Source organism: Anomaloglossus baeobatrachus, chromosome 3, assembly GCF_048569485.1.
Source record: "Anomaloglossus baeobatrachus isolate aAnoBae1 chromosome 3, aAnoBae1.hap1, whole genome shotgun sequence".
Classification (NCBI taxonomy): Eukaryota; Metazoa; Chordata; class Amphibia; order Anura; family Aromobatidae; genus Anomaloglossus; species Anomaloglossus baeobatrachus.
In genome coordinates this window covers 497293967-497309324 of record NC_134355.1, presented here as the reverse complement: position 1 = coordinate 497309324, position 15358 = coordinate 497293967, and the positions used below count along the sequence as shown (strand labels likewise).

The window sequence follows — 15358 nt, the reverse complement described above, 5'->3', positions numbered from 1 at the left end:
AGCAACAGTTTTGTGGTAAAAAAAAATTGTTTTTCTTTTCACGGCTCAACGTTATAAACTTCTGTGAAGCCCCCAGGGGTTCAAAGTGCACATCAAACATCTAGAAAAAATATTTGAGGGCTCTAGTTTCCAAAATGGGGTCATTTGTGGGGGAGCTCCATTGTTTAGGCACCTCAGGGAGTCTTCAAACCCGACATGGTGTCCGCTAATGAGTGCAGCTAATTTTGCACTCAAAAATTCAAATGGCGCTCCTTGCCTTCCGAGTCCTGCTGTGTGCCCAAACATTTGATTACCACCACATATAGGGTATCTGCGTACTCAGGAGAAAATGTACGATACATTTTATGATGCATTTTTTCCTGATACCCTTGTGAAAATACTAATTTTTATGGCTAAAGTAACATTTTTGTGTTAAAAAAAGTAAAATTTTCATTTTTTCGTCTACATTGCTTTGGTTGCTGTGAAGCTCCTAAAGGGTTAATAAACTTCTTGGGTGTGGTTTTGAGCAGAGTGAGGGGTGCAGATTTTAGAATTGGGTCACTTTTGGGTATTTTCTGTCGCCTAGGTTTCTCAAATCACTCCAAATGTGATGTGGTACCTAAAAAATTTTTTTTTGTAAATTTTGTTGGAAAAGTGAGAAATTGGTGATGAACTTTGAACCCTTCTAACTTCCTAACGGAATTTTTTTTTTTTTCAAAAATTGCGCTGGTGTAAAGTAGACATGTGGGAAATGTTATTTAGTAACTATTTTGTGTGACATATCTCTCAGATTTATGGGCATAAAATTTCAAATTTTGAAAATTGCAAAATTTTCGCCAAATTTCCGAAATTTTTACAAATAAACGCAAAACATATCGGCCTAAATTTACCACTGACATGAAGTACAATATGTCACGAAAAAACAATCTCAGAATCGCCAGGATCCGTTGAAGTGTTCCAGAGTTATAACCTGTCAAAGTGACACTGGTCAAAATTGCAAAAAATGGCCAGGTCTTTAAGGTGAAAACAGGCTGGGGGCTGAAGGGGTTAAAGCAAGTTTGGCAGGGTTGACAACTTGACTTTTTACTTTTCTCTGGACAGTTTATCAAAACATATTTTTTAAGAACACCTTGAAAAACCATAATAATTATTATTATAAGTGATATATGTCAACAGCCTATAATTCTGATATGAAGACATGAGCTGCATACACTGTAAACTGTGACATGAAGATAACTACAATAAAAATAATCTGGAAAAGTTTCTTCAACCTCAAAAAAGTCATGGACGGGTTAACTTTTTTATGAACATGCAAAAAAAATACCATGTTTTTATGGATTATCTTGGAATTTCTGGACAGTTAGCAACCCAGAATGATGGACTGTCATTTCTGTCTTGTGTTAGCGGTCCTTGCTATATTCTGTTTTTGAAGAGAGATTTACACTGTATGGATCTTTGCACCAACACTGCCTCTGCAAAACAAACCTAATAGTTGCAAACACAGGCAGGTGATTGCACAAATGAACCCTTGACAAAGCATATCTGTTCTCTGGCCTCTATTCCAGGTTAATGATGAAGCTACTTGAGAGATTGCAGAGAGTGTAAAGCTGTTAGTTTAAACCGGAAATACTTTGAAGAAGATAAGATTTAACAGATATTGTGGTTTGTTTCACAAGTGGTTATTTTTACTACTTGTATTCATTTGTGTTCCATCTTGATTTTGAAAACCTTATTTTTAACCTACAATATGCACAATCCAATCAGAACAAGGAAAACCAACACATGCAAAGTTGCGTCCAAAATTTTCACTATTACTTTTAATCTCTAACTTTCTATTTAAAGTGCATTCAACATTAAATAATTTATAGATGTTTGTTTCAATCACTTGTTAAATTTAATGACTTACCGTTTCATAATCATACCATACAGCATCAGGAATGTAGGCAGAAACAGTTTCAGTATTCTAAAATGATAAATAGTTATCCAATTTTAGAAGGTATACAACATTTATACATTGACTAAAGTATGTTATAATTCCTTTAAAATATGTGTGATCCGAGATGATCTATCTAGACATTAACGCTATATTCACTCATTTTGTATGCCATTCTTGACCCAATAGCCTGATAAAATAAGGTATGTTAAATTTTATTAAGAGGCACACTCTGATTAAAAAAAATAGCATTTGGATTGCCCATGCACTGGACTCTGGACATGCACAAAGGCTCTGCCCATTGTGAAATCACATCAACTTGTTTTAAAGTTTAATGGCTGATGCAAAAGATCAAAAATTCTAGAATCTTTGCACAAAAAAGACAAATGACAACATTTTTGACTTTCTAATGCCTTCTTTAATTAATATTTTCTTAGTGTTTTTTTCATTGCTACTGTCTTCAAAATTTGATGCATGGTTTGTAAAAAAATACTATGAAATATTGTACCTTAAAAATTCCAAAATTATCCATAGCCATGCTTGACAAAACCAAAATATGTGCATAGGAACTAAAGATACATTTATGCAACATTCACTTGGTGTTTAATGCATCTAAAATGAAAAATTCAATGAAAATTCAGACATTCATTAAAAATGTCCGACTTTTTGGTGCTATAGCTCCCATAAAGACCTATGCATTTCTAAGGTTATAAACTACAAAGAAATCCTTTGTAGAGTGATCCTAAAGTCATAGGATTATGTATACACAACCTCAATTCACTGCTGTACACAGTGTACAGAGATATTATTATAATAATATATATTCATTTATATAGCACTATTGATTCCAAAGCACTTTACATAAAATGGCAACACTGTTCCATTGGGGCTCACAATCTAAATTCCTATCTAATGTCTTTGGAGTCTGGGAGGAAACCAGAGTGTCCGGAGGAAACCCACGCAATCATGGGGAGAACATAAATACTCCTTGCAGATGGTGTCCTTGGTAGGATTTGAACCCAGGACCCCAGTGCTACAAGGCTGCAGTGCTAACCACTGAGCCACCATGCACAGTTGCTGCCTCAGAAATTAATGCTCCTTTGGAAGCAGCAAATAATGTATATATGTAGCTTGATAGACATTGTCACATTATTTTTGTTAGGCTGGAGTCACATGAGCTTATGGCATGCAATGCAAGAGCATCAGATGTGATATGCTGTGAGCATGAGCCGTGTGTCATGCAACTGTGATATGATCTTGTGATCGGATCACAGCTGTGGAGGAGATGGAAAAATGATTCTCTCCATCTCTTCCATTGTCAGCCTGTGTGTATATCACATGGCACTTGGATGTCATCTATGTGCAGTCCAATGTTTCTTCCGCACCTATAGACTTGTATGGGAGTGACTGACCAGACACTCGTAGACAATTGCAGCATGCTGCATTTCTTTCCACAGTTCATTTAGGGCTGAGGAAAAACTCTCAAATCTGAGCTGCAGCATTGTCTTAAATGGGGCTGAGTGCAATGTGGGATTTTCTCACATTACACTCGGGTGAGTCATAAGTCAGTGTAACTCTGCCCTTACATACTGTACATTAGTGATGAGCGAGTACCAAAAAGCTCGGGTGCTCGAGGCTCGGGTCGAGCATCCCAAGATACTCGTGTACTCGGCCCGAGCACCGAGCCCAATGTTATCCTATGGGAGACCCGAGTATTTTTCTGAAATGACCCCCGGCAGCATGTAGAAACCCTAAAAATGTCACAAAAGTCTCAGAAGAGTGCTCAAATGACATGGCAACAGCATGGGGAAGACCCCTTGAAGCATTTATCACAAAAAAGTCACAGCTGTGAACAATTTTGTCCGAGTTTTAAGCCATTTTTACGGACTCACCAGAAAACCTTCCAAAATGACACCAAAATGAATTTTCATGGCGGAAATGTTAAGGGCACATACCCAATAGTGAGATAGAGCTGGTGTATATTAATTTTTGAGATTAATACATGAAAGATTTTACGTAAAACATTGTGTGGCACTCCGATGTCCAAAACGCACGTTTTGTGCTTTTTACTAGCGATGTCGGTCATTTTTTTTTCATTCTATCTCCCGTCGGTCGGTCTCGCTCTGTCTGTCTCTCTCTGTCTTGTCTGTCCCCCTCTCACAGTCTGTCGGTCAGTCTCCAGCCTCTCTCTTACTTACCGTTCCCCGATCACTGCCACGGCGCTGCACAGCTGTTCACTAAACTCCGGCGGCTTTTCCTCTTTTGAAAAAGCCGGCCGCTCATTAAACAATCTCGTATTCCCTGCTTTCCTGCTTTTCGGCGCCTATGATTGGTTGCAGTGAGACACGCCCCCACGCTGAGTGACAGGTGTCACACTGCACCCAACCACAGCAGCCGGTGGGTGTGTCTATACTGTGCAGTGAAATAAATAATTAAATAATTAAAAAAAACGGCGTGCGGCCCCCCAATTTTAATACCAGCCAGATAAAGCCAGACGGCTGAAGGCTGGTATTCTCAGGATTGGGAGCTCCACGTTATGGGGAGCCCCCCAGCCTAACAATATCAGTCAGCAGCCGCCCAGAATTGCCGCATACATTATATGCGACAGTTCTGGGACTGTACCCGGCTCTTCCCGATTTACCCTGGTGCGTTGGCAAATCGGGGTAATAAGGAGTTAATGGCAGCCCATAGCTGCCACTAAATCCTAGATTAATCATGTCAGGTGTCTCCCCGAGATTCCTTCCATGATTAATCTGTAAATTACAGTTAAAAAACACACACACCCGAAAAATCCTTTATTAGAAATAAAAAACACTAACAAAGTCCCTCATCACCAATTTATTAACCCCGACAAACCCTCCATGTCCGGCGTACTTCACAGTCCTCCAGCGTCGCATCCAGCTGTGCTGCATGAAGGTGACAGGAGCTGCAGAATACACCGCCGCTCCTGTCAGCTTCACACAGCAACTGAAAACAGCCGCGCGATCAGCTGAGCTGTCACTGAGGTTACCTGGATCCAGAGGTGGATGCAGCGGTGGCCGCGGGTAACCTCAGTGACAGCTCAGCTGATCGCGCTACTCACCGCCGCTCCTGTGAGCTCCACGCAGCAACTGAGGTGAGTATAGCGATCAGCTGAGCTGTCACTGAGGTTAATCACGGCCACCGCTGGATCCAGCGGTGACCGTGAGTTACCTGACTGACAGCAGCTGATCGCGCTACTCACCTCAGTTGCTGTGTGAAGCTGACCGAAGCGGCGGTGTATTCTGCAGCTCCTGTCACCTGCATGCAGCAGAGCTGGATGCGACGCTGGAAGTCCGTGGATTACGCCGGACATGGAGGGCTTTGTCGGGGTTAATAAATTGGTGATGAGGGATTTTGTTATTGTTTTTTATTTCTAATAAAGGATTTTTCGGGTGTGTGTGTGTTTTTTAACTGTAATATACAGATTAATCATGGAAGGTATCTCGGGGAGATGCCTGACATGATTAATCTAGGATTTAGTGGCAGCTATGGGCTGCCAATAACTCCTTATTACCCCGATTTGCCAACGCACCAGGGCAAATCGGGAAGAGCCGGGTACAGTCCCAGAACTGTCGCATCTAATGTATGCGGCAATTCCGGGCGGCTGCTGACTGATATTGTTAGGCTGGGGGGCTCGCCATAACGTGGGGCTCCCCATCCTGAGAATACCAGCCTTCAGCTGTATGGCTTTATCTGGCTGGTATTAAAATTGGGGGGACCGCACGCCGTTTTTTTTAATTATTTATTTATTTATTTCAGTGCACAGTATAGACACGCCCACCGGCTGCTGTGATTGGGTGCAGTGAGACACCTGTCACTCAGCGTGGGGGCGTGTCTCACTACAACCAATCATAGGTGCCTGTGGGCGGGGAAAGCAGGGAATATGAGATGGCTGTGTGCAGAGCACAGCGCGCCCGCCGTTATAAAGGCTCGGTCACGCTGTGCGGGCCGGCCAATCACTGCAATTCCACAATTAACAGGGCTGTGGCATTGCAGTGGTCTGCCAGCCAATCCCTGCATGAGGGCTGGCTCTCAAAAGAGCACCAACATGCAGGGATGAAGACCACGAGTACAACACGAGTATCGCGAAATTACTCGGTACCCGCCGAGTAGCCCGAGTACAGTGATACTCGTGCAAGTACCGAGTAGTAACAAGCATACTCGCTCATCACTACTGTACATATACAGTTCATCAAAACAAAATTGCTTGTCCTATGACAGAGAAACATATGGAGAAACAGTAGAGGGTTCTATTAAAGGGAATCTGTAGATAAGACCAACCCTCATAAGCCATCTATATGTGCATGCGGGTCATAGAAAGTTAAATAAAATGATACCTTGATATGTGCAATCTGATGCTTTATTTAGGGAAATTCATGTTATTTCCTAAAATGTAAATTAACTTTAAGATCTATGGGTCTGACAGTGATTTCCCTGAGAATCTGCACCAGAGAATACTTTAAATGAAAGGGGCTGTTTCCAGTGTGAGTCGTGTAATGACTGACAGTTGATTTATATATTAAAAAGAACGTGGCTTTCTCTGGAATAAAACATCAAATTACAGACATCAATGAGTCATTTAATTCAACTTTTTATAACTTGTGTGTCCCTACAGACTGCTTAGACAGGTTGATCTTACTGACAGATCCCTTTCAAGGCCCCCATACATATTATATTGCTGCCATACATAAAAGAGACAGTCTTCTCTCCCAACTCCCTCAAACAAAGGAATGCTTGGTTCAGCCAAATGTTTCTCTGGTGTCTATTAGTCAACCACTGACAAAAAAATTGTCCCACTGATTAAACTCTTATTGGGAAGTCTGCATAAAGAATTAGACCATAGTTTGATCCTGATTAATCTGTGTAAATCAGATAATTTTTTTCTAATGTGTATGGGATCTTTACCCACTTAGCTGTTATATTCTCCTTGCTAACAAAGATTTAGTAAATTAGCAAATGAAAGAGGATAGATTGAGTAGATTCTGACCCTAGAATATAAGTATACTGTGTTTGTTTCCTTGCAAAAAAGAGGTTTTCCAGCAGCATGTCCGGTAGTATAAAATTAATCTTTATTCCATAGTCGATTACAATTAGGACATCAATATACAAAATAACACTATGAGTAAGGACAACACGATTCTTAACAACCCCAAGGGGTATGAGGGAATGGCCCCCCTCTTTTGTATATTGATGTCCTAATTTAATTGACTATGGAATACAGATTGATTTTATACTACCGGACTTGCTGCTGAAAAACCTCTTTTTACCTTGGATCTGCACTGCATTACCGACGTTCAGCCTTCCGTGCACCGCCTGGATTTAATTTAACTCCTGGAAAGCTAATCTTCCTTGGGTGAGCTGAAAAACACATTTTTCTCCTCTTAATCTGTGTTTGTTTTTTGTATTCATAGCTGCTTCCATGGACACAGAGAAGTCTGCATAGTAGCTACTGACACCAAAATGTAGGAGATTTTTAAATTAAAACATTTTGCAAAACTACCTTTTTTTCATATAGATGCATTACAGCTGTTACAGATGATTGTATGTTGAAAAAAAGGAATGTGTCATCAGAAAAGAACCTGTTGTACTAAATGAGATTTTTTTTTACGTGTTTTCTTGTTAAAATCCCACTCTTTATGTAAAATCAGACAATAATCTTGCAATTTCACAATTGCCATTGGAGATATTTTGGACTCATAATTCATTCCCCTTCATATAGAGTTTAAAGCAATTTACTTATCATCAGAGGCAGTATGACAATGACAAGTAACACGTCTACACATAGCTGATAACACAAGATCCACCAATTACAATAGGTGATGTCATAGCTGACCCTGCTCCACTTTCAATGACCTTTGCATGTGCGGTTTAGATACTTTATCACAAACAATAGTGTCTATTGCTGCAGATGTACATGTGGATTTCCTGAAACAATTGGAAGCTTAAGAATAAAAATCTATGTTCTACCTTTGCAAGAGACTTGAATCACGGACAGAGATTTCAGCCCAACCAAACATCTAACTGTTTTTGGATCCTTGTGACCATCAATGCAGGGAAGTATATAGTAGGGTTGAAATACCTATTCATGCTTCAAGAGTCAAGTAAATTAATAGTTTTCAACCTCCTGGTGGATAAATAATTTCCATACTTTTACATTGGAAGTATTCTGTACAAGCCTCCTTATATCAGCTGTATCTCCATAACGAAAAGGGTGTCTATGAGCTTAGGGTCTCATTGACCGGTAATTATGTGGGTAGGAAACTGTAGGTCTTTTTTCCCTAAAATACAGTGGTTTTAAGTTTTATGGTGAATTGTGGCACATTGAATGTTCAATAAAGGCTATATTGCTTCCCAGTTACCACTTTGTGCTGCTTTAATGCTTAGCGGATTGTTGTAAGTACGGATTTGCTTTTAGACATAAATATCTCATTATATCATCATCAAAAAGAGCATGCAACAATATCTTTTTTTGATAATGTTGCTGCGTATGTCAGCACTAAAATTAACCTAATAGAAAGATGAGAGATGTTCTAAGACTATAATACTGTTCATGAAAATGTATCAGATTTTATATTCAGAAAGGTTGCGACTCAGTAAATAAATCAAAATTATTTACATAAATGAAATAAACAAGAATATAAACAAATAAAACACTAATAGATGTAGAGATAAAGGATATCATGTATGCACCTGATCAAGAATTGGTGTTATAAGAAGGCCAGGTCCCCATAAAAATTGTCTGTCGATTGCCCATGTTTCTGAATCATCATAGAATCTACAAAAAGAGAATTAGAAAGGAAGGTTTTATCCATCAGGTAGGTATTTAACCTGCCTATAAAATTCTCTAAGACAGCCATGTTTAAATTTAGAGCAATGCTACATATTTTGAAGTAAAGAACCAAATATTCTGTGTGAAGACCCTTAATATAATATGAGCAGCTAAACAATAGTTCCCTAAAATATAATAATAGTTGTAATTTTAAGAACACTTATAAAGGAGAATCAAAACATACACTTCATTCATGGAGAAAATAGTTTTGCTACTGTAGAGTAGCGACCAAATGTTTTGCTTTTTTTCTTTTTAAAGTGTGATTTCTTCTGTCTGGTTGTTGTAATGCCATTTTCCTGGTGATTTTTAGTAAAGCAGAAGCAAATGGCTTTCAGCTCTAAGGGTGAAAATTGTGTTTGACATTGTTTTATCCCTTTATGTGTTAGTTTTCCAAATTTGATCTGCCAAATGTTTTATATATTTTGTATGTGCAAATTTTGCCTAATTTTTCTTTGTTTCTGTTAATTTTAGGGTAAAATATGGCAAAGACAAAGGCAAATTTATCCCCAGATCTCAGGAAGCTTATTTTTCTGAGAGTGAAGTCAGGCAAAAGCAAAAAAGAGGTAGCCAAATAATTCAACTGTTCTCAGAGTCAAGTGTCACATACAATAAAGAAATAAAAAGGTAATAGAACAGCTGAAAAATCTCAATGTGGATGACCATGGAAAATGTCCTACAAAGTTGATCACATTAAGAAAAAGTCTGTATCTGACGTCCATAAATGTTCTGCACAGATTTTGCATGAAATGAACAAAGAATATGGGGTCAAAGTTAGATGACAAACTATGGAGCGATGGCTACGAGCAGTAGGCTTGAATGCATGGGTTCCAGTCATGAAGTCTTTCATTTCTGCAAAGAACTGAAAAGTCTGATTTGAGTTTGCCAAAGAACAAATCGACTAGAAGATGACAAATTGATCTAAGATGCTGTGGTCGGATAAACCCAAGTTCAAGCTGTTTGATAGTGATGGAAAGCACTATGTATACTGACTATTTGGAAAACGTAATGATGTAAGGTACCAAACACCTACAGTGAAACATGGTGGTGGCAATTTCATGGTTTGAGGTCGCTTTTGTGCATCTGCCATTGGCCCTCTGCATAGAATTAATGAAATATGAATGCTACAATGCACATGGATATACTGGAGAATGTAATGCTGCCATATGGTAAAACCAAAGTAGTTAGGGGCTGGAAATTCTACCAAGACAAGCATACTAAGCTCACATTCAAGTTCATCAAAATTTGGTTAGTAAAATGTTTGCTTGTTGCAATGGCCAATCAACTGATTTCAACCCCATTAGATTACCTGTGGGATGAGGTAGGGCGACGAGTTGGTGCCCCTACCTATAGCAATAAAGATTAATTGTTTGCTGATTTGCAAATGGAGTGGAGCAAGATCCCTGAAGATGTCTTATGATACCCTAGTGGCTTCAATGCACTGTTGGTATGGTGCAGTAATTAAAGCAAGAGTCTTTGCTACAAAATACTAAGTTACGGCATTGTGAAAAATGAATTACTCTCTATTTTGTGATCAATAAATATGCAAATCTATGGCAGTCAGTTTTCTTTAATTAAATGACCAGCCGTATATTTTAAAGCATTTTGGTTACAATTAAGGTCTTACATGATGACAACTTCATACACTTTCAATTCATCTCAAGGAAAAAGGCATCACAACAACCAGACAGAAGTAGTTACACTTTATAAAAACAAATTCTAAACATTTGGTCACTACTGTATATTCCTGGCCTTTGTGCTCACCATTCACAGAATATACTGCTGTAAAAAAGATGTTTTCTGCTTACTGTGCCTGTAAGGCAAGAGGTAAAGAACATATCTTATAAAATTTTGTTAATAATTTATTGATATTGCTGGTATTCTAAAACCGCTAATTGGATAAACTTGTTTTTCTTCTTCATTGCATAGTAGTTAGTAATGAGCGAGCATGCTCGGATGCTTTGTACTCGCAACCAGCAGTTGAATGCTTGGATGAGCGTGACTCAAGCACATGAGTATAATGGAAGTCAAGCATTTTTTGGGAAATCTTTTGGAACAATGCTCAATTCCTGTCAAACACTGACTTCCATTATTCTTAAGTGGTTGAATTGCGCCCACCTGAGTATCCAACGGCTCGTTACGAGTACCGAGCACATGAGGATGGTAGAACTCACTCATCACTAATAGTAGTTTATTTTTGTTTAGATTTCTTTTCTTTTATCTCTTCCTTTTCACAGCTAGAATTACTGCAGTAAAGTAGCCCATTTTTAATAAACTGCTTCAATGAGAAGGTTTTGCAAACATATATCAGAAGATAGAATTTAATGTTGATACTTACTCATGAAGTAAAGGCCTCACTACTGTTTCTCCTTTAGTGTGCGCTTTGTAGAAGAGAGTGTAAAGGTATGGAAGGAGAGTATATCGGATGTTTAGATAATGTTTTGATGATTTTACAAGTATGGAGTCTGCTCCAAAAAAGGCAGGATCTTGTGCCTAACATGGAATAAATCGATACAATAATATTTTATTACTCAACAAAATACTTTTCCTAAGTACTAGAGATTTACTAGCAAAGAAAACAGTGCATCAGTCAGGTAACTATCAACTTCTCTAAACTCTGGAGGTCAATGTTATAACCAGACAAAATGGTCTTCCCACATAAAGTAAAATAGAGTCAATTTAATTAAATTTTCACCCATGTTAGGGTTTTGATCAAAACATGATGATTTACACACAGAAGTTATATACTCTCTTTTTCATTAATCTCTTCCTCCCAAATGGATTTACTTAATTGTCATGTTCTTAGCAAAAAAATGATAAGTGATGGACAAACTTGAACTGGAAGTTTGTACCCCGAACACAGACTGTTCAGGGAAATCCGTGCTACTGTTCGGGCTTGGCGACAAGGATTAAATAAACAAAAAAGGAAGCAAAATGGGGATTAAAGCAGGACAATTATATTTACAATTATACTTACTGAGTGTCCGTGCAGCTGTGACACTGCTTCCCAGTCTGCTCATCAAGCATAAGAATATTCACTGCTTCCCACGCCCACCCTCTATGACAGCGTTTGTGATTGGTTGAAGTCAGACTGCCAGCGTCTCTAATTGGTTGACCTCATACTAGTTGTTTGGGTGTTCAAAGTGGAGTGTAAAAATAGATAATTGGAAAAATTGATGTGAAGCCCCCCATATTTTGACATCCAGCACATATAAATCAGATAGCTGGAGGCTGCAGACCCCAGCTGTGTGCATTGTGCTGTGTATCAAAATATGAGGGACCCATGTGGCATTTCTGTATTTAAATAAGTGGTAGAAAATGCACCAAAAAACTCATTTTTCTGCCAAAAAATGCAGTTTTGTTACAGAAATCACATTTTTTGGTTCTTTTTAATTCCAAGAGATGCAGATTGTCTGGAACCAAATAAAGGAAATATGGCATTGAGATCACCTCAGGTGGGTTCATAGAGTTCCCCTGGGGGGAGTTTACCTGAGGCCAAAGGTGGGGTAACATGGGAACCATCAGCGGTGAGCTCATGTAAACTCAGTGATGTCACTGTGTCCCTGATGTTGCAGTGCGTGGTCACGTTTTCTAATGTGACTGTGCATTGCATCCCCAGGATCGAGATTGTCGTGGGATGTTGTGCTATGGATTACATTGAACCTGCATGGATGTTTTGGGGGTTAATTGATGAAAGAGAGTGAGTCGGGTAAGCACCAGTATTTGCGCATCTAATGGATTTTTGCCAATTCTGAAGAGGCTGTGGGCTGCAATTTTTAGACTGGGGAGAGCCCAATAACCATGGGTCTCCCCAGCATGAGAATACCAGCTCCCAGATGTCTGCTTTATCTTGCATGGCTATCAAAATTGGGAGGGACCACATACTTATTAATTTAATTATTTATGTAAATAATGTAAAAAGGGCATATTTTGATACACAGCCAAAATAATGTACAAGCTGGGGTCTACAGCCTCCAGCTGTCTGCCTTATTTGTGCAGGGTATCAAAATATGAGCAACCTTATGCTATTTTTCCAATTTCTTTATTTTTACACTCCACTTCAGTGACCCAGACAGACAGTGTGAGGGCAGTTTAACTGCGACCAAGCACAGACACTGTCACAGTGGGTGGGTGGGGGAAGCAGTGAATATTCATAAGGGTTAATGAGCGGACCCAGATGCTGTCGCACTGAAAGCCGGTAAGTATAATTGTCCTGCTTTAATCCCTATTTTGCTTCCTTTTGCAGCCCCCTAGCCCTTACTAACACCATTTTATAACACTTAAGTTAGGCTGCCATAGCCTTATATTGGGTTTGATGTTTGGAGTAACATTCAGATCAAGTCCAGTCACGTCCCAAACCAGACTTTTTTTGTAAGTCCATCAGAACCCGCTGAACCCGATACATTCAGGAGTTATAATAGGCAAAAATTACAGTGCTGGCTGTTTATATTGCTGATATTTAGCTCCAATGAATGGTTAGTGAATGATTATCTATGATCAGCACTTGTGCCATCAGCAGCAGCTAACCACGGTAATATACAGCCAACACCAGTTGCTAATGGACTATACATTGTTTGGGTCCATAGTGTGACAAAATAGAGAAATTAATTTCAATAAAATCTAAGATATAAAAAAAAACTACCCACCCCCAAAAATTTAAATTGATACAGTATTTCAACCACAGATTAGTCATCACAAACCAATCACACTATGATTCCATAAATGACTGAAGCCTGGGAATCAGGAAGAGCCCACTGTAGTTAGAACAACATTGAAAAAATGGGGCTTCACTGCTATAGTAGAATAAAACTTTAAAAATGTATTATTTGATCATAAATAGGGATGAATGAACTGCTCGGTTATCGGATGCTCGGTAAGCCTAACAAGCGTTTTGATGCTTGTTGATACTTATTTAAAACTATTTTGTAAGTCAATGGGAAACTCAAGCATTTTTCCTGGAAATCATCCAGAAAAATGCTCAAGTTCCCCATTAACTTCCATTATACTCTCTAAATGAGTATCGAGTACACAAGCATCAAAATGCTCATTAGCCTTAGCGAGTACCCGAGCACCAAACAGTTCACTCATCTATAAGCATGAGAGACAACAGTTAACATAGGAATATGAAAATCGTTGATAAACATACGTGCTTTAAACGTAGCCATTCTTACTCTTAGTCATAATTGTATCCATATCTCCAATGGTGCAAAAATACTAAAAATGTTAGAATTGCTGTTTTTTCCCATTTCTCCATAAAAAAATAATAAAAGATATGCAATTACATGTGCCCCAGTAAATAAAATCACAGTGCATACATATGAGTACCATAAAGTAAACATTTATAACGCAGGGTTCACATAAGTGGAAAAAAAAAAGTGAAGTTTTATTTGATTTTATTACCCTCCCTAAAGAAATAAAAGTTAATCAATAAGGCCTCTTTGATAGCTAACATTTGGAGTAGCCATTGGGAAAAGCTGCCTAAGTCTATGTTAAAGCCACGTGTGATAGCTGTATAAAGTATAATGGCATCCATTAACAAATATGTCCTGAACTTTTCAATAGCTTTTCATCACTTATAAGTGTATGGATGCTATTATAGCCGATGAGTGAGAAATGGTTTCAGTCATTTGTTACATATACACAGCATGTATTAGGAGCTTTTCTATACAAGTCTGTGATGCATGCCCTTGTAAACTAGCTGTCACTAATAGGGTCCCAAGCTGAATACATATATATTTATATCTTTGTTTCATTTTTTACTGGACACTGCATGACAGAATAGTCAATTATTACTATTCTAATCCATGCTATTTTTACAACATGCTGACATATAATGGCAACATTTTTATTTATGAAAAACTTACCCTGTAATTTTCAGCATTGTGATTTCTAGAAAATGGATAAAATGCCCCAACTTGCATCCATCGTGTGCATAGCTCTTCAGTGCAATCATCAAAGAAGCCACAAATATCTGCACCAATCTAAAGACAAAATGTAGATGCAAAAAATATCTAAAATAGTATCATGCGATCGGAGAGAACACTGTCTACCTAGTCACATCTTTTGTTGACTGCCCTGTTCATCAATGCAAAATGATTTATACAATTGGTACTGTCTATATATGGCACTAGAAAGACAATGTTTTTGTAGTTTTTCTTACACACATACCATGTTCCAAATTATTATTCAAATTGGATTTAAGTGTCATAGCGATTATTTATTTATTTTTTTTCAATGAAACTCATTGATGGTATTGTTTCTCAGGGTTCTTTGGATCACGGAAATCAATCTCAGATACCTGTGATAATTGGTTTTCCAGGTGAGCCCAATAAAATGAAAACTGGATGTGATGTTCCACAATATTAAGCAGGCCACAGTTTTCAAGTAACATGGGAAAGAGAAAGGATCTCTCTGCTGCCAAAAAGCATCAAATAGTGCAATGCCTTTGACAAAGGATGAAAACATTAGATATTTCACAAAAACTTAAGCGTGATCATCGTACTGTGAAGAGATTTGTGGCTGATTCTGAGCACATACGTGTTCGTACTGATAAAGGCAGAATGAGGAAGGTTTCTTCCAGGCAAGTCCATCTGATTAAG

General features: G+C 38.4%; 1 protein-coding gene across 1 annotated transcript in view; it reads right to left on the bottom strand.

Moving 5' to 3' along the window:
* SI (sucrase-isomaltase) overlaps positions 1-15358 on the bottom strand; it is a 439774-nt gene that overhangs the window by 316902 nt on the left and 107514 nt on the right. Inside the window, exons 17-20 of the mRNA XM_075340661.1 lie at positions 14624-14740; positions 11098-11252; positions 8624-8708; positions 1886-1942 (exon numbers count right to left, since the gene is read on the bottom strand). Coding sequence (XP_075196776.1) covers positions 1886-1942; positions 8624-8708; positions 11098-11252; positions 14624-14740 — 414 coding nt within the window. The remainder of the gene's footprint in view (positions 1-1885; positions 1943-8623; positions 8709-11097; positions 11253-14623; positions 14741-15358) is intronic.